Source organism: Streptopelia decaocto (genome assembly GCF_964273445.1).
Source record: "Streptopelia decaocto genome assembly, chromosome: 22".
In the NCBI taxonomy this organism is placed as follows: domain Eukaryota; kingdom Metazoa; phylum Chordata; class Aves; order Columbiformes; family Columbidae; genus Streptopelia; species Streptopelia decaocto.
In genome coordinates this window covers 4,764,549-4,784,496 of record NC_138677.1, presented here as the reverse complement: position 1 = coordinate 4,784,496, position 19,948 = coordinate 4,764,549, and the positions used below count along the sequence as shown (strand labels likewise).

The 19,948-nt window shown below is 49.0% G+C and overlaps 1 protein-coding gene and 1 long non-coding RNA gene across 2 annotated transcripts; one reads left to right on the top strand and one right to left on the bottom strand.

The window, feature by feature from the left end:
* Positions 1-4,903: 4,903 nt before the first annotated feature.
* On the top strand, positions 4,904-14,081 carry FBXO47 (F-box protein 47; the record flags this gene model as incomplete). Its single annotated transcript, XM_082070969.1, has 10 exons — positions 4,904-5,084; positions 5,507-5,677; positions 9,541-9,617; positions 10,160-10,237; positions 10,683-10,791; positions 11,467-11,643; positions 12,225-12,371; positions 12,840-12,982; positions 13,411-13,570; positions 13,969-14,081. The coding sequence occupies 10 exons, from the start codon at positions 4,904-4,906 to the stop codon at positions 14,079-14,081; spliced, it is 1,356 nt and encodes a 451-aa protein (XP_081927095.1).
* Positions 14,082-17,929: 3,848 nt separating this feature from the next.
* LOC309448905 lies at positions 17,930-18,911 on the bottom strand. Its single transcript, XR_014185875.1, has 2 exons — positions 18,666-18,911; positions 17,930-18,223 (listed from the first exon to the last, which is right to left on the bottom strand). It is a non-coding gene; the product is annotated as an uncharacterized lncRNA (long non-coding RNA).
* Between the last annotated feature and the right edge of the window lie 1,037 nt (positions 18,912-19,948).

Below are 19,948 nucleotides of genomic sequence, written 5' to 3'. Positions count from 1 at the left end.
GTCGTTAATTACGCTGATCACCGTGGAGTTAGACGTATTTATAGGTCCAGGATTATTAAACACAGGAGCCTGGATGGAGCTTCAGACCCATGAAACCCTTAAACCCGTCAGGCTCCAGAGGTACCAGACGGATATTCCGCATCTGCCCCATTTTATTCTATTATTTCCCAAGCACTGATCTCCTGTAACTACTCCAAACATCAATATTGGTGTGAACAAACAGTCAGAAATTCTTTATTCTGGCATTCCTGAAATGCAAACGGGCAAAACGGCGACGGGGTGAGAACGACACTTAACGTACAACAGAATTACTGAAGTGATTAGGGGGGTGGAATGCAATTGTACAGCCAGACCGCACGGAAACGCCTTGAAAGTGTGTTATTTCTGCACTTGTCTGATTTACCTTTTCAGACAAATACTGGGACGATGGTGACACCGTCATCTCTCCTTGTCATTTAAACAGCACTCAACAGACGATGCTTGGGGTTGCTTTCTGCTTTGTTTCTGTATCGCTGAGAAAAGTCCTTCCTTCAATAAAGTTCCAGAAAACAACCAAACAAACCAACTGTGTTTGGGGATGAGAAACTACCAGGGTAAAGTCCTTTAGAGCAGCTGCAGCGCTTTGCTGCCATCGTATGGGAGCTGCCTTGGAGCAGCACAACACTCTCCCCAGGGCTGCATTATGACCCCCAAGAGAATGAGTTATTTAGAGTCGCCGCTTCAGAATTCCTAAAAATGAAGTTATTTAAAAATAGAGTTAATTAGTGAACACAAACTGTTTGTTGCTCTAGCAAAGGCCATGGAGTCCAACCATAACCCACCCCACACTGCCCCATGTCCTGAGAACCTCGTGTCCGTCTGTCCAGCCCTCCAGGGATGGTGACTCCAGCACTGCCCTGGGCAGCCTGTTCAATGCCCCACAGCCCTTTGGGGAAGAAATTATCCCAAATTTCCAACCTCAACCTCCCCTGGCGCAACTTGAGGCCGTTTCCCCGCTGAACCCCCCAGGTCCCTCAGCCGCTCCCATCACACTTGTGCTCCAGCCCCTTCCCCAGCTCCGTTCCCTTTCTCTCAACTCGCTGCAGGGGTTTCTGGGCGTGAGGGGCCCAAAACCGCCCCCAGGATTCGCGCTTTGAATAATAAACCCCCGCTCACCCGCCTCGCTCCAAAATGGAGGCCGAGCATAGTTAATTATTCATGAGGGGGGCGGAGCCACGCTGACCACGTGACGGGTTGAACCATGCTTTCCGCAAGAGTGGGCGCAGCGGGGGCGGTGACTGATTAATTATTCATAGCGGGCGGAGCCAATAGGGCGGGAGAGGCGTGCGCGAGGCCCCGCCTCCCGTTCCCGCCCTCCCCGCGCTGAAAGTGGCAGCGGGCGAAAAGGCGGGAAAGCAGATGTGACAAACAAACCGGCGCAAAAGCCGCGGCGTGGCGCGGAATTATTAACGATACCAATAAAACACCCCTGGGATAAAACGCTTCTGCTGCCTGTAGTAATTTCTTCCCCCTAACAGGTGCACGACCGCCATCAGCCACTGCCCTGAAACTGAACTGGGTTTCTTTTCCTGTTTGCAAACATTCCTGCTCCCCAGTAAAACACACAAGGTGTGCCTGTCTACAGTACTATGCACAGACTCCTCTCTTTTAGCCGCAGTAGGTAGTGAGCTTTGACTGAAACCATGCTTTAGGAAGTTAATTTTAAATAATAATCATTTAAAATATATATTTTTCCTCATTTTTCCCCTCAGGAACAGGGGTACAGTGCTCACTGGAGGCAGCGCGGCCCCCTCGCCCCGCATCCCCATCCCTCTGCTGCTCCCTCAGAGGGAGCCTGGTGATTTCCCTGAGGTAAAACAGAGCTCAAAAGGTGTCGTCTGTAAGCAGGCACCGACTGCGAGTCCTCCTCCATCCCCTGTGTGTAAGTTTGGGGGCGCAGGTCCCCAGTTTTGTTCTTGCTGTGAGGGACGGGGCTGGAGGGCGGAGGAGAACGCGGCCTGGCCGGTCGCTCGGCCTAAAGTTCTGTCACAACCCGGCTAAACCCAACCCGAAAGCACAGGTAAAAGGCCAAATATAACCCACTCCCTCAAATACCGCGGTCTGAGGAGCAAAGCCACAAAACCTGAGGAAAATAAAAGAAAATGTTTATGCTTTCCCTCCAACCGGACCCTCAACCAGCCTTTTCCCTCACAACAAAAAATCCTAGTTGCCATCAGCAGCGGGGTCAGGATTGCCTGAGATTTGCTTCCTATTCACAGTTATTCGCCAATTTAGATGTTTAGGGGACTAGTCTGCACTACCAAGCTGATGTAGAAACTTTAGCATAAATAAAAACATGGGTTTTGTAAATTGCTGGTGTAGGCCGGTGTGACAAGTACTAACGTAACTCCACGGCTGCACTTGGTGCTCTAAGGTTTGTTATCCCTCACTTGACAAGTAAAGAGAAAAATGGGGGAAAAAAACATAAAGAAAAAAACCCTGTTGAGTTAATATTTGAAGCAATAGGTTTTGTGCTTGGCGTGATGAGACAGGGAAACGGAAATGTTCCAAACCAACCTCCAAAGTAAACAACCTTTTACAATAAATGTTTGCCAAATGCTAAAACAGAGCTCGGAGAAATATCAGGACAAAAGTGCATCCATTAGCAGGAGTTTAGCGACTGCTTAAAGGCAAGAAACTTTCTAGAGGGGGTTGAAAGTTGATCTTTCTGCCTTGTAAACAAATTAGCTTATAGCAACAAATAAGATGACCCTTCTTGGCTAATGTTATGAGTTTAGCTTGTTAAATATTTAACATTTACCTTTCAATTTTCCAGTGTGGATTAAGCAGCTCTCTAAACAAGCGGTATCCCAGCAGCAGATGGAGATGCACAGACCATTGCCCGGCTCTGGCTCAACTCCCTGAGAAATAAAAACCACGTTAAGTCAAAGAGGAAACAAATGGGAGCTTTCAGTAAAGTCCCTAAGCTTTGGCTTCGAACCTTGCTGCTTGTACTCAGTTTTATTTGCATTAATCTTTATCTAGCTCTGCTCTAAATTAAAATAGCGGTAGTCAATTCGACTTCAACCAAGTTGAACAGAAACAGGCCAGAATTGGCCGAGTGTGTCTGAAAACCTCCCCCGTGGCAAAGTATTTTCTCTTCTGTATAACACAATTGCAGACCCAAGGTAAGATTTTCCAAAAATCGCTTAAAGAAACCATAAATCCTTAGGGTACCGTCCTGCTAAAGACAGCAAGGGGAGAGGGGGAGGAAAAGAAAGTATCATAGCATTGCAACTTTATTTCTACAGCACGAATCAGAAATATGCATCAGATTTAGCCCGTCTCGAACCAAGCTGGGTGTTTATAAAAAGGAGCGGAGCTGCTGTGTATATTACACACAAGGAATTCGAGTTGTCTTGAATCCACAGTCACACGTATAAAATTTCCACTGACTTCAGACTTTGCTGACTTCGCTTTTAGAACATAAACACTTTTTTCCATATAGCCGTATGTTTATCTATAGGTGGTTTCTCGATTGTTCTTAAAGGTGCGACATCGATTTTCTGCCTCACGCTTTAACAGTGTAAAAGCCTAATAAAACATGAGTTTTCGGAGCAGCTACGCTCGCTCAGGGGCCTTGGGAAGGTTTAAACTACAAGCTTCTTTAGCCAGCTAGAATTACACCGTACCTAAATTAAAAATGCTCCCAGTGAAGTAGAACTTCCTTAAGCAGACAATGCAAACTCTATCCAGCGCACAAGCTCGAGTCAGCCAAACCCATTTGTAACACTTTTCATGAAATGCCCCATATTCTTTCGGCCGTCGGCACAAACAGTGCTCCCATTGTGGACGGGGTCATTTTGCTCAGTGGCATATTAGAAAGGTCTGGCTTGCGTGCTTTCCTGATAAATATGAAAGATGTTTGGAACTTGTTTTCTGTAATTTTTGTAAATTTTTAATCTTTGAAACAATGGGGTCTATTCTGTGAGCGTATTTCCCACTGATGGTAACTGGGATGTTGCTCTGCAGCTTGGACGGGCTCCAGTTCTGTTACTGCCAGCTCTTGTAATTATCCTGCAGCACTCATTCGCTTTGGCAATTTCCCTGAAGCCTCAGCTGCTGGAATCGAGAAATAGTCTGAAAAATCTCAGTTCAAAAAAGAGGGAACGAGTAACTAACTCTCATTCTTGCCTGACAATGTGAATTGTCCCTGCTCTAGAGACTCAGGAACCAGAGGGCAAATCAAAAGAACATATTCATTGATCCTTTAAAACTCATTACCTTTCAGACCCTCATCAACTCGGCTTTGCCTGGGTCACTGGGTATTTTTTAGATAGCAATACTGTATAATTTATTTGTATCTCACCCATGTAGTCATTATATGAAATTAAGCCATGTATTGACTTAAATGCTGGAGGAAAAAATGGTTTGAAGCATCACTTTGTTAATCTCTATTTTGGTCATACTCAAGCACGTGTATATGTAGTTATCACTGTAAAGGAATCACGTCATATGAAAATGATCCCAATGACATCTCTATAACTTTTTTGTTGGATAATTAGGGTAAGAAGATAAGAGAACGTTAGTTACTGTAGATTGTACCATTGGATCTACTTCCTCAAGAGTTTCTATTTAGCACTATCTTCCCAACTTTCCCATCTCATATGATGTCCTCCAGTGCTTTTTTCCTCCTCTATGACCAGCTGAATACACCATTCACCTGGTATTTAGTAAATTGCATGTCATGGCACTAAGTTAAAACAAAAATCCTGCTCTTTCATAGGATTAATGTTCAGACTCCACTGCTGTGTCTACAGTAGCGATTTCCTCTTGGCCCAGGTTCCGCTACACTATTTTCCTCCTCTGAAAACAGGACTTTTGTCTTTTCTCTGCAGGTTGGATTGAGGGGACTAACAGGGCGATGACATCCACCGCAGGGCCCAGCTACGCCCCGGCTCCCAAACCGAAATCGCGGCGCAGCGGCCGCCGCTGCCGGCTCCGCAGCGACACCTCGGACACCGATCCCCAGGCTCCGTCCACACTCGGGTATTTTCAAACCCTCCCGCTAGAGATCTTTCAAATGGTGTTGAATTATCTGCCAGGTGAGAATACAATAAGAACCGTATTAATCCCAATTTCTGAAAAATTACCACAAAAGTTTTCTGTTCAGAGAATGCCATTATTATTTAAAATGCTTAACTTTTAGCTAGTTGAAGTCATTTTATGTGACTTATTCTCTGAACTTTCAGCTTTTATGTATGAAGAAGCAAATGACCAACATTTAAATTATAATTACAAACTAATTGAAGTGGTTTTTGCCCATTATGCATAAAAAGTATTCCTTAGATCTATGCATTTCTAATCACTACGGTCTGTTGGCACAAGAAGTAAACAGCAATTAAATTGTTTTACTTGTGAATCTTATTTCTTGGCCTGTTTTTGAAGTAAGGTGAAGTTATTGACTAGCGATCAGCATTTTTCTTGCACTAAAGGTTGACGAGGGTCCTGGGTTTTGCCTTTGCAGTGAAGGATATCAGCATGCTGAGCATGGTGTCGAAAAGCATCAGCAACCGCCTCATTAATTACATCTCAACCCCGTCAGGAACCCGAAGGCTCTTATTGCAAGACTTTCACAACCAGGAGCTACCGGGCAAGAGAGAAGGATCCTGTATTTTAGAGCACTACAAATCTCTAGGTGATCTTTTAATGCAAATATTAACAATTAGAGGAGAATCAAACTCAAAAGGTTCCTTCTCTTCTACGTAAAATGCTGAGGATACAGCCCAAATCTTTTGTGCAGCTCCAAAGGGAAGTTCCTCCCCAAACCATTAACTGGCAGGAGGAGGAGGGAGGAATTACCTGAAATCATTCCAAACCCTCTAAGTTATGGAAAAAATAATGTATGTTCTGCCTCCTCTGTGTTTATTTTTTTCCCATTAAACGCTGGGCAGAGGATCAGCTCTCAGGAGTAGGTGTTTCCAAATTCAATGTGTTTGGACGCCACCGCTGGAAAGCGCAGCAGAAACCGAGCCTCCCCAGGCCCCACACGAGCTGCAGGAATTTGGCTGCTCCGGCCGCCTTCGCGTGTCGCTTTGGAGTAGCTCGCATTCCTCAGTCTGGGAAATGCAGCCGCAGCACTTAAACCCAGCCTAACTCTGCAGTGACGGCCAAGAGCTGCCATCGGAAAGACTGCTCGGGACAGATCGCAGATCGTGTTCCGCTTCTTGCAAAATAAGCAGTGCCCATCACAAAAACGTTATCACACTTGTTGAGTAGTATTCTCCTTGGCAGCTTTGTAGCAAAGACTGAAATGGGAGGAAAACCACATTTTCCTCTCACTCTCAGCTTCAGGGCAATGTGAAAATGTTTGAACTTTTGCTGTCGTGGTATATTGTGTGCTAACCAAGCCCATTTTTGCTCAGATCTCTTTTAGCACAAGGTAACAGAAATCTAGATCAAACTAATGTGGGTTCAATGGTGATGAGAAGTGCTGTGCAGCCTCAAATTCAAAACGGTTTGCTTTTTAACTCTGCTGCTAGTTTTTAAAACACATCGATTGTAATTCATTCAGCCTCTCAGAAATGAAGCATTCCTTCTTACACATCTTGAACACCGAACATTTTCTTCACCCACCCACTGTCAGTGTTGTTCTATCAGAGAAGCAAATCACAGAATCACAGAATGGACTGGGTTGGAAAAGCCCTCAGAGATCATCCAGTCCAGCCCTTGGTCCAACTCCAGCCCATTGACTAGATCATGGCACTAAGTGCCATGTCCAATCTCAGTTTAAAAACCCCCAGGGCCGGTGAGTCCAGCACCTCCCTGGGCAGCCATTCCAATGCCTGACCACTCTCTCCGCAAATAATTTCTTCCTAATATCCAGCCTGAATTTCCCCTGGCAGAGTTGAAGCCCATGACCCCTTGTCCTATTGCTGATGCCTGGGAGAAGAGCCCAATCCCCACCTGGCTAGAACTGCCCTTCAGGTAGTTCTAGAGAGCGCTGAGCTCAGCTCTAAGCCTCCTCTTCTCCAGACTAAACCAGCCCAGCTCCCTCAGCCTCTCCCCATAGGGCTTGTGCTCAAGTCCCTTCCCAGTCTTGTTGCTCTTCTCTGGACCCGCTCCAGCACTTCAATCTCTTTCCTGACCTGAGGGGCCCAGAACTGAACACAATACTCCAGGTGTGGCCTCCCCAGTGCAGAGCACGGGGGAAGGATCACTGCCCTTGTCCCGCTGACCACGCTGGTTTGATACAGGACAGGATCCCATTGGCCTTCTTGGCCACCTGGGCACACTGATGGCTCACGTTGAGCTTCCTGTCCATTAGTCCCCCAGGTCCCTTTCTGCCTGACTGCTCTCCAGCCACTCTGTGCCCAGCCTGGAGCGCTGCAGGGGGTTGTTGTGGCCAAAGGGCAGGACCCGGCACTTGGCCTTGTTGAACTTCATCCCATTGGAATCAGCCCATTCTTTCAGTCTATCCAGATCCCTCTGCAGAGCCCTCCTGCCTTCCAGCAGGTCCACACTCCCTCCCAACTTGGTGTCATCAGCAAATTTGCTGATGATGGTCTCAATCCCCTCATCTAAATCATCAATGAAGATGCTAAACAGGACTGGACCCAACATGGACCCCTGGGGACACCACTAGTGACTGGCCACCAGCTGGATGCGGCCCCATTCACCAGCACTCTCTGGGCCCGGCCCTCCAGCCAGTTCTTAACCCAGCAGAGAGTGCACTTGTCCAAGCCACAGGGTCCCAGCTTTTGCAGCAGTATATTATGGGAGACAGTGTCAAAGGCTTTGCTGAAGTCTAGACAGACCACTTCTACAGCTTTCCCCTCATCCACCAGCTGGGTCACCTGATTATAGAAGGAGATCAGGTTGGTCAGACAGGACCTGCCCCTCCTAAACCCATGCTGGCTGGGTCCCTTGTCCATCCTGAAGGTGCTGTGTGATTGCATTCAGGATTATCTGCTCCATAACCCTGCCAGGCCTGTGGTTGCCAGGGTCAGCTTCACAGCCCTTTTTGTGGATTGGGGTAACATTTGCCAATTTCCAGTCATATGGGGCCTCCCCAGTGAGCCAGGACTGTTGGAAGATGATGGAGAGCGGCTTAATGAGCTCTTCTGCTAGCTCCCTCCTCACCCTAGGATGGATCCCGCCTGGTCCCATAGGCTTGTGAGCATCCAGATGGCTCAGTAAGTCACCAAATTAAATCCTAATTTGATCCATATTAATTTACTGCTACTTAGCTGATTTTTTAAAAAAACGTATGCTTGAAAGAGAAATAAAATGATGCCCTGGTTAGCTGCAGAATTATAAGTATGATTTGCACTGAAGACATTAAATAAAGGCATACACAAGGTAAAGGAACTCTGTTAAAGTCATTTAGACCAAAGACCTCCTGTTGTAAGCAATCCATGTAGGTTTTGAGGTATCTTAAAATAATCCTAGTGTTTTGTTTTTAAAGTGAAACCTGAAACTCCGCAATTCTTCAAAAAATAAAAAAAGAAATCAAAATTAGTTCGGGCTTTGTAGTAATGACAGAAAAATAGCAAATTGTTACTTCAATGTAAGTGTGAAGCCATCGCTATCACAGGCCTGGTAGTAAACCCATGAGATATTCAAAATATAAGGATCATTGGCAATACCCGTGTCAGCAGCGGAAGGCTCAAGAGAACGTTTCTGTTAAGAGGTCAGTTGCAAAATCAATATTTACTTTACAGCAGGAAAGACCGGACTCAGTGGGAAAAATTCATTCCCATTCAGAGAGCCTGAACCACATCTGCACATGACATAAACCTCACTGACACTCAGAGGGCTGCGGCTCACGGTCAAACCTTCCAGGCCTTGTGATGGGCTCAGAATTTCATTGGACTTGAACTATAAATAATCACGGCGCTGCCCTTCCGTGCAGGGGGGTTTCCTGTACCAAACCAGGAGCAATAGCTTTTACTCAAACCTTTCTACTCAATGTAATCTTTCCCCGCGCTGGTGGCTGGATTCTGATTTGCAGCCGCGCTATCTTAACACCCTCAACTGTTCTGCAGTTGGACTCGCCAAAGTCCAATCTGGTCAACACAAAATTGCCCTGACTGAGCTTTGAACCCTGTCCTAGGCTGAAGAATAAATTCTCTCTGCCATGTGGAAACACTAACGCACTTGTAAATAAGGGAAGAGTTAAGTTAAAACCACAGTAAATGCATAAAGTACTTTTTGACAGTGGAGAACTATGTATTTTAGAGGAGACCGACAATTCTGGGGGAAAAAAAGAGGTTGTTGGTTTTGTTTGTCTTCCCATCTCAGTCCTGATAGGAAAATGGTTTTACCGCTTCGCTATGTTTTACGTTAACGCAGTTCAGAGTGTTTTCTTTCTAGAGCATGTGGCTATCTTGAAAAAATGTTGGAAGCTCAGCTTTCTATGATGTCAGGAGAAAACCAGCGCACCCCAGGGTGCTGTTAACAGGGGTGCAACAGGGAACATTGATTTCCAATATTTTTAACAGCCATAACTGTGCCACGTATGTACACTCATCGTCGTGTACGCATCTGTTTTCTTCCCAGGATTGCTGTTTAAGAGATGCACGCTCCTGCTGCCCACCAAAGACAGGCTCAAGTACATGCACAGGATTCTCTCTGAAGTAAGTTCACGTTCCTGTCGCTGTCACGTTGACTCATCCCTGGCACTCATGCCACCGTTTCTAGCACTGCTAGGTGAATTATGCCTTCTGCTGTCCCTTTGCTGGTGTTTATCACTCCTGGGTGAGGAATTGATTGATTGGAAATCAGTCTCTTTTCAATGACAATAGAAAAGCCTAAGCCAGCGTGTTGAACGCAAGGCTGCTCTACTGAGATTTCATGTCTCACAATCAGTGGTTTCCAAGTTTTCCTCATTTTGCGGACTACCAGAAATTGCTCAGTGGAAGAGCACAGAAATTCTACTCTCCTGAAAAGAGAATTGCTCTTCTTAGGGACCTTTTGCACAGCCATTTGACCACAGTTTTGAGCTCAATACTAAACCATAAGACAGCTCCTATAACTTGTTTCCTTCCACAATAAGGGAAGGGTATCATTTGAATCACTCTGATCGGTATCGATGCGCACAAGGAGTACAGATACTTTTCAATCACAGGAATCAGCTTATGGTCAGTTCAGATAAATTACTCGTGTTTTGCACTTGCAGGTTTCCTGTTTCAAACTTATTGGCTGCCCGAGGCCTCTGCATTGTTTAGGGCTACAGTGCTATGGGGTGTTTCTACAGGTACAGTATCTTTATGGAGAGAAGGCAAGTATTACAAATATTAAAAAAATTAAGGTAGTTTTCTAAATTAATCTGTGATTTTGCAATATATTTAGAAGTATAAGATGGTTTTGAGGCTTAAGGGACGTGGTGGGGGGGGATATTTATTCACACAGCTCTCTGAATTTCCTTTCTGGCTGTTGAAAGACATGGGAGAAGGGGAGCTTTTCATTACACAGCTTCAAACTCACAAATCGAGAGCAGAGGTGGTTTAGTTTAAAAGTAAATGGCTATTCACATCAAATGCCAGAATATTATTGTTAGCTCGTGGGAGCATAAAAGTCATAATAATAAAAATCAGTGTCAAATGGATTAGTTCAGCAACCCACAGCTTATTTACTGCATTGTGATCTACACCTATGGCTCAATCTATTAATTTTTACCCTCTTTCTTTTGTAATCTTCAGATTCTAACAGCAGGCTGGGATGAACTGGAGTGTCACCGTGTGTTCAACTTCCTCTGTGAGCTCAGCAATTTACCCCGTAAAGTGCAGATAGTTGTCAGCAGCAAACCGGGTAATCATCAGAGCAAAAATCCCACTAAATCAAAGTGCGCTATCGTGGAGGAGTCAGAAAATGGATCTTGATTACTGCAAACAAAATGTGGCTAGAATGGAGAATGTTTTAGCTCCGCTAAGCCTCGCAGCACCAAACCTTTCCCAACTCTCGTGTCCGCTCCATTAGCTTTAATATTACACAGAAAGTGGGCACTTAAAGCAAATATTTGCTCTTTGCATAGATAAATACACCTATTTATTTCTTCGCTAAAAGTGCTTTTCTCTTTGACATCTATTCTGTAGTGAAGAGAGTTGTCTTGAGAGGCATTTAGGGTTTTATTTAATCCTTCCATTATCAAACCCACACATAAGTTGTGTAGATACCCAAACACTAACATGGACTCGAATCATTCCTGCTGTCATCAACACAGAACACGGAGCTGAGAGTCCCTCAAGACACGCAGGAGCTGCCGTGGGCAGCAGATGGGTCAGCGATAGATTCCGCGGCCTGAACTAGCTCAACGTATCCAAAAGAGCCAAACTTGGGAAGTAACAGCTCAAAATTTAATTATATCGCCTTAGATGCTCTTGAGCAGCTTTAAAAAACCCCTTCTTCCAACAAAAAAATAAAAAGTGATCGCCTATATTCTGCAAAGCTTGCTGGATTTATAATATTTCCATTCTTTTACCCCAGGAAGCGCCCGAAAACTGGAGCTGCGCATCAGGTTGTACTGTCGCAGCGTCTTGTTGAACCACTGGATTCACCGAAGCGATTCCGCGTTTTGGTTGACTCGGATTTTAAAGCCGTGGCCCATGGTTAACCAAGCTCGGCTGCTGTACATCATCTTTGGGCCGGTGTCCTCTCTCGATGGCGAGTAATTGGGAATTGGGGGCTTAATTTTCGAAGGTTGCTCCCTGAAATGGAGATTTCCTTGTGGGATGCAGCATTTCTGAAAACCAAGCTCTATGCAAGCAAAATGGAGTTGTACTGTCGAGAAAAAATTGCTCAGCTTAACCAGACCTCAATAACATACGTAAAATACATAAATAATATGTGGAGATATGTATATAAATATGTATATATCAAGTTTCAATATATATAAACATTTCTTCACGGTACAAGTGAGGAAATTGCACCTCTGCTCTTCTCCTTGCTTAGGGCAGACTTAGCTCGAATGCACCTCAAAGCGGCAGCTGTTTTCCCAGAGAAAAGCACATTTTCCTCACTTAATTATCAGACCTGGGGGTTTTTTAATTGCCCTTTGATTCAATCTGCAACTACCAGTGTCGCTGCTGAAGTGAGAGGAAAATAATCCTGTTGCAAAGACTGAGTTGTGTTACCTGAATCCCCCTCCTCTAGCTCTACTGTAAAGCCACTTTAGCATCTTCCTTGTTCAAAAAAATAGATGTATTTTGTCACTTAATAGCCGTTGTGATTAATATATTGCTCAGGGCACGTGGTTTGGCAGAAAATGATAGAAGGACCAACAGATGAGACCAGCCTGAAAGGTCTGGCAGACGCGATTAAACTGCTGTACGATACGGAAGCGAGGGAATGGACGGCAGACGACGTGATCAGCCTCGTGGATGAGCTCTCAGGTGCGGCTTCGCCTATGTCAATCCACAGGATTATATGCTCGTGTCCTCCAAATCTGGGAACAAAACCCTGCGATATTCCTTATGGTAGCTGTGGCAGCACTGGAAAAGTCATTACACTCAGGCGGTAGCTGGGGAGAAGATAGATTTGTGAGCCTCCCAAATTCCGGCTCTTCCCCATTGTGAAATATTTTAAAAATCCACGCAGACCTTTACAATTCAAGTCTTGTCAAGCCATGATTAAGGAAACCTTGTCCAAGTTGTGTAAGCAGAGAACATAATGTTGTTTGTTCAAGCCAAAATTCTACTGAACAGCGTTAACGGCGACGCTGAAAGCTAGTTTGGGGTGAGATGGTTTCACAGAGCTCTCATGAAGAGCTCTAGCTGTACCGCTGGTAAAAACCGATTATATGACTTCTTTGTTTCTTTTTGTTCAAAGATCACTAAGTTTCTCTCTGTTTTATGACAAAGTTGTCCCCCGGGAGTGGCTCATGGAGAACAACGCTCGGCTGCTTATCCTGAGCGGGAACAACATCTGCTTCACGTTCATGGCCAGCAAAGCCGTGAACGGCCGGGCCGTGGAGCTGGCCAGGCTCGTGGTCTTCCTGGCCTTGGTGAGTACCCTGAGCAGAGTGGCTCAGCCCACTGGTCTCTCTACTCCCAGATTTATTCCTTCAGACTTAAAATCTGTTTCCCCACCTACTCCTACCAACCAGGAGTAAATCCAGCAAGAGGTTCGGTGCTTTTCCACCCTCTGGTCCCCGTCCAGCACAGATTCTGTGAGTTAGCAAACCTGTCCTTGGGGAGAGGTACCACTAAAACGTTGAGAAGTTCCTCTGTTAACACGCCAGCGAGAAAAACCTGTGTGTCCTCATAACCCTCATCCTCATGGGTCCCTTCCAACTCTACGATTCTATGAACAAACCTTAATTTTCCAGGCCAGGCTGCAACCGATCCATTAGAATCGATAGTTAATTCTAAGACTTAACCTTGCCGTGCTCGTCATAAAAAGTGCGTTTCTAACATTCCCTGTGTGCGCCAGGTCTGCGAGAAGGACCTGTACTGCATGGACTGGGCTGTAAAAATGATGCAGAAGGTCTGCAAGGTTTTCGGCACCCCCGGCGAGAGGAACTACTTCCTGCAGTGCGTGGAGAACGCCTTCGCGCACTTGATCATGGACACGCTGCAGGCCGTGCTCTCCGGTAAGCCCGCCAGCTCCTTTTAGGCCGAGTCTAAACACCTGTTCAGCTCCACGAGCTGCAGTTGCTCCCTGTCCACAGCTTGTCAGCCTCAATAAAACCTCCAGACTGATTATGGGGACGAGCTGTAAAGATGAACGGCTCAGCTCCAACAGATTTTTGTTTTAACGTGCGGTTGTTCTCGTCCGGCTTTGGACAAGCTGGTGAAGGAATGTTGGAGGGAGTCCCCTGCGCTATTTCCCAGCTGTCCCGCCGTCAGGTGCAGGCGCCGAAGCCTCATAAATCTCAGCGGAGGCTGCTGGTTCAGCCTCTGCTGACAACGCCGAAGGAGGAAGATTGATCTTCAAAGGAGTCATTTAGCTTCACTAATCATTTTTAAATGTTTCTCTTTGCCCTGCCAGGCGATCGTGATGAAGAGGACAGCAGCTTTTTGAATTTGTTTCACCTCGTCAACGCACAGGCGAACTTCCATAAGGAAATTCTGTACCTGGCCATGAGAAGCAACAGCGTTTGATGCTCCGAATTTCACAGACTCTCCCTCTACTCCTGCTGGACTTTTCTGGTTTTGAAGCATTTGCAAAGCAGCGTCCAGTTATTTCTTCGATTTATACCCCAGTAAGAGCTGGAGCAGCAGCAGGAGAAGCCGGGGAGGTAAATATGAGACCGTCATGAGCTCACGGAACATTTTGGGGGATCTCTCAGCGTTCTGTGCTTTTTCCTCCTCCAGGGGCCTCTCCTCCGGGAGCACAAACCACATTCTTTTCCCACTGTGTGTGTTTGCAGACACAATAAAAATGACATGGTTTCCTATTCGATGTGTGCACATGAATTGAAGAATGTTATCTTAGCTCAGAACCAAAAACATTTTGAACTTTTACTTTTGTTTTCTCTTGGGAATCGGAGGAGAAGGAGACGGACACGGTTGGAGAAGCTCAGCTCCCTTTCCCCGCTTTGCCAGGGTCTCTCTCACTAACCCTTAGATCCACCACAGAAGCGCTCCAGAGGTTGTACCCGCAGCTTCAGCAGAAAGAGGCGATTCCAGAGCACAGTTTAACCACTTTGATCAAACAAGGCAACCTTTTTCCCCCAAAACACTACAGGTGAGGAAACTTCAACTCCCTCTCCCCCACAGCCGACCTGTTCCAGTGTATTTGCCTTTCTAGGACTTAGCCGAGTTGAAGACACGTTAAATGCACACAGGCTAAGATCACTGTTTCACTGAAGTATGTAAATGTTTGCTACTTACAAAAAGGTTTTGATTTTCTGCTCTATTACCTTAAAAAAAAAGTCTGTAACACAAAATAAAAAGCACTTACGTTCCTGTGCCTTGTTTACAACGTGGCTGTTTTCTCCGCGTTATTAAAGAGCCGCCTCCTCCACCTGAATCACTTCCCAACCGTCTCAGTTTTCCTCCAGGACCAGGTTTGAGCTGCTGGGACCCACGTTTTACCTTGGAAAACCAGCTTTCAACCGGTGCAAACAGCTCAACGGTCCCAATTTATCCCAGCTGCCCCCACTTATTTCATCAGCCGCAAGCTGAGAAAGCTCGGTAGGGATTCGCTTGGCAGTTTGCACGGTCAGGACTCTGGTGACACTTGTTGGGTGCACAATGACGGGCAGGGTTTGGGGACACGGAGGAGCAGGATGGGTTTGCTGTGGATCTTCACGGGGCGCCGACAGATGGCAGAGGGGAAACCGGCGTCCCGGTGAAGGTTGGATTGAAAACCACACCGCAATAAAGCACGCTGCGATTACATCTTATTCTGAAGAAAATAAAGCAAAACGCAAGACTCTCTGATATCGAGCCAGTGAGCTGCCTCCAAAATGGTCATTAATGAACCCAGACCCCACGCTGCAACGCCACAGATTGCCACACCTGCAAAGAAGCAAAGTGTAAGACTTTGATACCGAGTCAGTGACCCGAACGCCTCCAAAATCATCACTAATGAACTCAAAACACGCAGTGAGACACAGCCGTGAATACAAACAGGCGGAATCTGGATCGTCACCGTCCCTCCCTCACACACGGGAATTGCCACCAATGAATAACCTGAGCGGCCAGAACCCGGAACGCCGGAGCGGAGGCTCAACCTGCCGGGTCTGTGGTGCGTGGCGGCTCAAAGCGGCTTCGCCAGCGCCCGGCTCCTCAACCGTGGCCGTGGCCACAAGCCATTTGGCCAGCACGGGGATGCCATTGTGCGCTGACACGGGAAGAGTCGCCTCTTTGATTCCCTGGCGATGGAGACGAAACGTCAGCGTGGCCGGCGCTGGCTCAGCCGCGGCGGATCCCCCGGCAGCGCCGGTTTAGGCACTGCCAAGTGTGAAATGGTGGTGGTGTTGTTAATTACTATTAACTGCTCTTTTTCTTTACACGCACAACAGCCCAGCGAGTGTTTGGTGTCAATTTTTGCATTCACACCAGACAAGGACTTTCCTTCCCAAAGGGTCGAAGCTCAAAGCCACCAAAGCGGCGCTTCCCAAACCAGTTTTGCTTGAACTGGGCAACAACCCTGCCCTTGCAGCCTTATTTTCCGGTATCACCCTCTGATCACCTCTCGCAATTAAACACCGCTGGGTAACGATGTCCAAGCGGGGGGCACCGTGCGCCAGAGGAGCCGGGACAAGATACGGTGATTTTTCTTCTGCTGCTGTTGTGGGGAGTGGATAAAACCCTCTCAAAATGAGAAGTGAAGTGCCCCCCCTGTGCCAGCGTGGCCCATTTTGGAGCCCCCTGACTGCGATCTGAGCTGCCCAGCGCCGTGTCCCTGTGCCATAGAGCCCTCCCTGTCCATCTGTCCGTCCACACATCCCTTCGCAGCCCCAGCTCCCCATTCCCTTCCCCATGCAGCTCAGGAACGGCTCGTTGCTCATCGCCGCCGGTTCCCAAAGGGAGGGGAGTGAGAGAAAAGCATCGCTCCTGGTCTCACACTCAGCTGAGTTTCCATTCCACGCATTCCTCCTTACTCACTGTCTCTCCATCACTGCAGATGTTGACATCAGACACGACTCACGCAGCGGAGGTTATTGAGAACATGACTTATGCTGCAGGAAATTCCTCCCAGAATATTTCGAGCTTCTGATTTTTCGACTATATTTGGTCGTGGAGCGGGAAGCAGCTTTTCTGCATCTGCAGCACTGGGGCACCGAGAACCAACACCCCCGGGAGCAAAATCACCCGCCTTGTGTTTCTCGACGGAGTTTTACCCACAGGAAATCGCGGTGTCAAATATTCACCGGCTGCATCCAGCATTCCCAGGCTCCGGAATCCCTCTTTTGTCTGGAATCACCGTCTTCTGAAAGCCCGATGGACCAATTCCACGTACCCTACGCTCGCACCCACTCGTGCGATGGGCCCAGTGTTAATGGGACACAAGCAGTTTTTCCCATTACGGATATTTCAGGTGTTTACTGCTTAAATATATATATGTATATATATATTGCTGGGAGAGACCAGGGATAGGAAAATTTACTCTTCTAGGAGGATGAAAGTTTCATCAAACAGCATCACATATGACCGAGGGTGCAAGGGCAGGAAAAACACTCCTGATGTGCCAAATACCCGCCCCCAGACCTTTCCAAGCCAGGGGGGATTAAGCTCTGAAATGTTCTTTCCATCCCACAGAAAATTCCGTCATATTGAAAAGGTTCCTCTTTTTAATGTGCTGAGGTGAACCGAGACCTTGCTGAGCACCCGAGAGGGACCTGAGGGAGGATTTGGGGACCTGGATGATAATCTGGGGACCCGGGTGAGGGTTTGGGGACCCGGGTGAGGATTTGGGGACCTGGGAGAGGATTCAGGGACCTGGATGACAATTTGGGGACCTGGGTGAAGGTTCAGGGACCTGAGTGAGGATCTGGGGAGCTGGGTGAGGGTTTGGGGACGTGGGTGAGGATTTGGGGACCTAAATGACAATGTGGGGACCTGGGTGAGGGTTCAGGGACCTGAGTGAGGATCTGGGGACCTGGGTGAGGATTTGGGGACCTAAATGACAATGTGGGGACCTGGGTGAGGGTTCAGGGACCTGAGTGAGGATCTGGGGAGCTGGGTGAGGGTTTGGGGACCTGGGTGAAGGTTCAGTGACCTTGGTGAGAATTTGGGGACCCGGGTGAGGATTTGGGGACCCAGGTGAGGATTTGGGGACCCTCCAAGCTGGGGAGAGCCCGGTTTGGAGCCCGGAGCAGCAGCAGCACCTTGTGCTAAGGGCCATGGGGGTGTCTTGCCATGGTCTGACCATTTTTCGTCCTTCTTGGGGTTCGCGGGGAGCCCCGTGTCACCCCATGGAATCGGGGTTTGCTGCCCACCCCGTGTCACCCCATGGAATCGGGGTTTGCTGCCCCCCCGCAGACTCAGCACACTCACTCTCCCGGGCCATCCCGCTTTATTCCATTCCCTCCAAACATTCCTCATTAAAAATAGAAGCGCTTTCTAAAATTAACCCCGGCGCCTGCCCTCGGGAGGGTCTGTCCCACGGGGCAGGACCCGTCGCATCCCCCCCATCCCAGGGATGCGTCACCGGGAACAACGGGGGGACGTGTCCCTGGCCCCCCACATCCCTTTGCCCGCGGCGCCGACGCCGTGAGCTCCTCGCGGGCAGCCGGTTGCTCCGGGGGGGGCGTCAAAGCTTTTCCAGAAGGTTCCGAGGGACCAGGCGGCGGCTGCAGAAGAGAAAGGAGATGCTGAGCTGGGCCCAGAGCTGGCGGAGGGAGGGGGATCCCCCCACCCCTTTTAAATGATGCAACCAGGGTCCCTTCTTGCTTCTCCCTGTTTCATTTCTGTCCCTTGTGGGAACAAAAGCCGCCAGTTCGCGCTGCTGCTCTCTGAACGGCGGAGAAGCAGCTTTTCCAAGCGGGAAGGGGCTGATCAACCCAGCACAATCACCGCTGTGCATTTTGGTGGCAAAGTGCCCTGGTTTATATAAAATAACCCCCCCGCTCTCCTCGCAGCCCGAGCAGGAAACAGCTGCGCCGGTGCTGTCAGCCCGGCCAGGCAGAGGGAGCAGCAGCCAAAGACAAACAAAACAACCCCCTCCGCCCCCCTCCCCGGACACGTTTCCTCCCCAAAATGCCACCCCATTGGGACGAGGAGCAGCCGGCTCACCTGGATGATGCTGCGGGGATGCCGCATCTCCCCCCCGCATCCCTCTAGAGCATGTAGATGATGTAGGAGAGGATCACCAGGCCGATGATGGCAAAGAACATCAGGATGAAAATATCCAGCATGGTGAGCGAGCAGGCGGAGGGACCAGGGGACCAGGGGACCAGGGGACGCCGGGCGGAGGAGCCGCCGCTGCGCCCGCCAGCCCCCGCGGCTCCGTGCGTCCTCCCCTCTCCTCCCGGCGCGGCTCAGGGCGCGGAGATGATGCCGGAGCTGACGGAGGCGGAAAAATAAAGGGATAACCCCCCCGTGGGCGGATGGGGTCGGGGGAGCGATGGGATGGGGTCGGGGGAGCCGCAAACGGGGTCGGGGGAGCCGCAAACGGGGTCGGGGGAGCCTCGGACGGGGTCGGGGGAGCCTCGGATGGGGCGGAGGAGCCTCGGATGGGGCGGAGGAGCCTCGGATGGGGTCGGGGGAGCCTCGGATGGGGTCGGAGGAGCCTCGGATGGGGTCGGGGGAGCCTTGGACGGGGTCGGGGGAGCCTCGGATGGGGTCGGGGGAGCCTCGGATGGGGTCGGAGGAGCCTCGGACGGGGTCGGGGGAGCCTCGGATGGGGTCGGGGGAGCCTCGGATGGGGTCGGGGGAGCCTTGGACGGGGTCGGGGGAGCCTTGGACGGGGTCGGGACAGCGCTCGGATGCGGCTCCCGGAGGCACCGGCACCTTGGGAAGGCGTTTTTGTCCCCGCTGCTTCCCACCCGAAGCGCTGCCCAGTTTAGGGGTGTTCGTGGCGCTGCGACCCCCCGTTTGCCACTGGGAAAGGGCACATCCTATGGGGAATGAAGCAGAAATAAACCCGGGAGCCGCGAAGCCGCGTGGATGGGCCAGCGCTGCTCCGAGCTCAGTTTTGGGGTGCGGTGTGCGGGTACCGCAGCATCCTTTGCTTCAGCATCACAACACCCAGTTTAAACCAACGTGGTTTCCAGTGAGCAGCAAAAGTGGAGCCTATGTTCACCTTTGCTTTTGCTAGTGCTGCAAATACAAACACCACCCTTCTCTACACACTTTCGAGATTTTCCTTACCCGAGCTCAACGCTGTACTTGTTGTAAATCAGAACTTGGGGCTCTGGCCCCGTTGGCACCGGCATTTGGTGAGACAGCGAGACCCCGAGATCCCCAACCCCGAGATCCCGACCCCGAGATCCCCGACTCTGAGACCCTGGACCCCGAGATCCCGACCCCAAGACCCTGGACCCTGAGATCCCCAAGATCCCTGACCCCGAGATCCC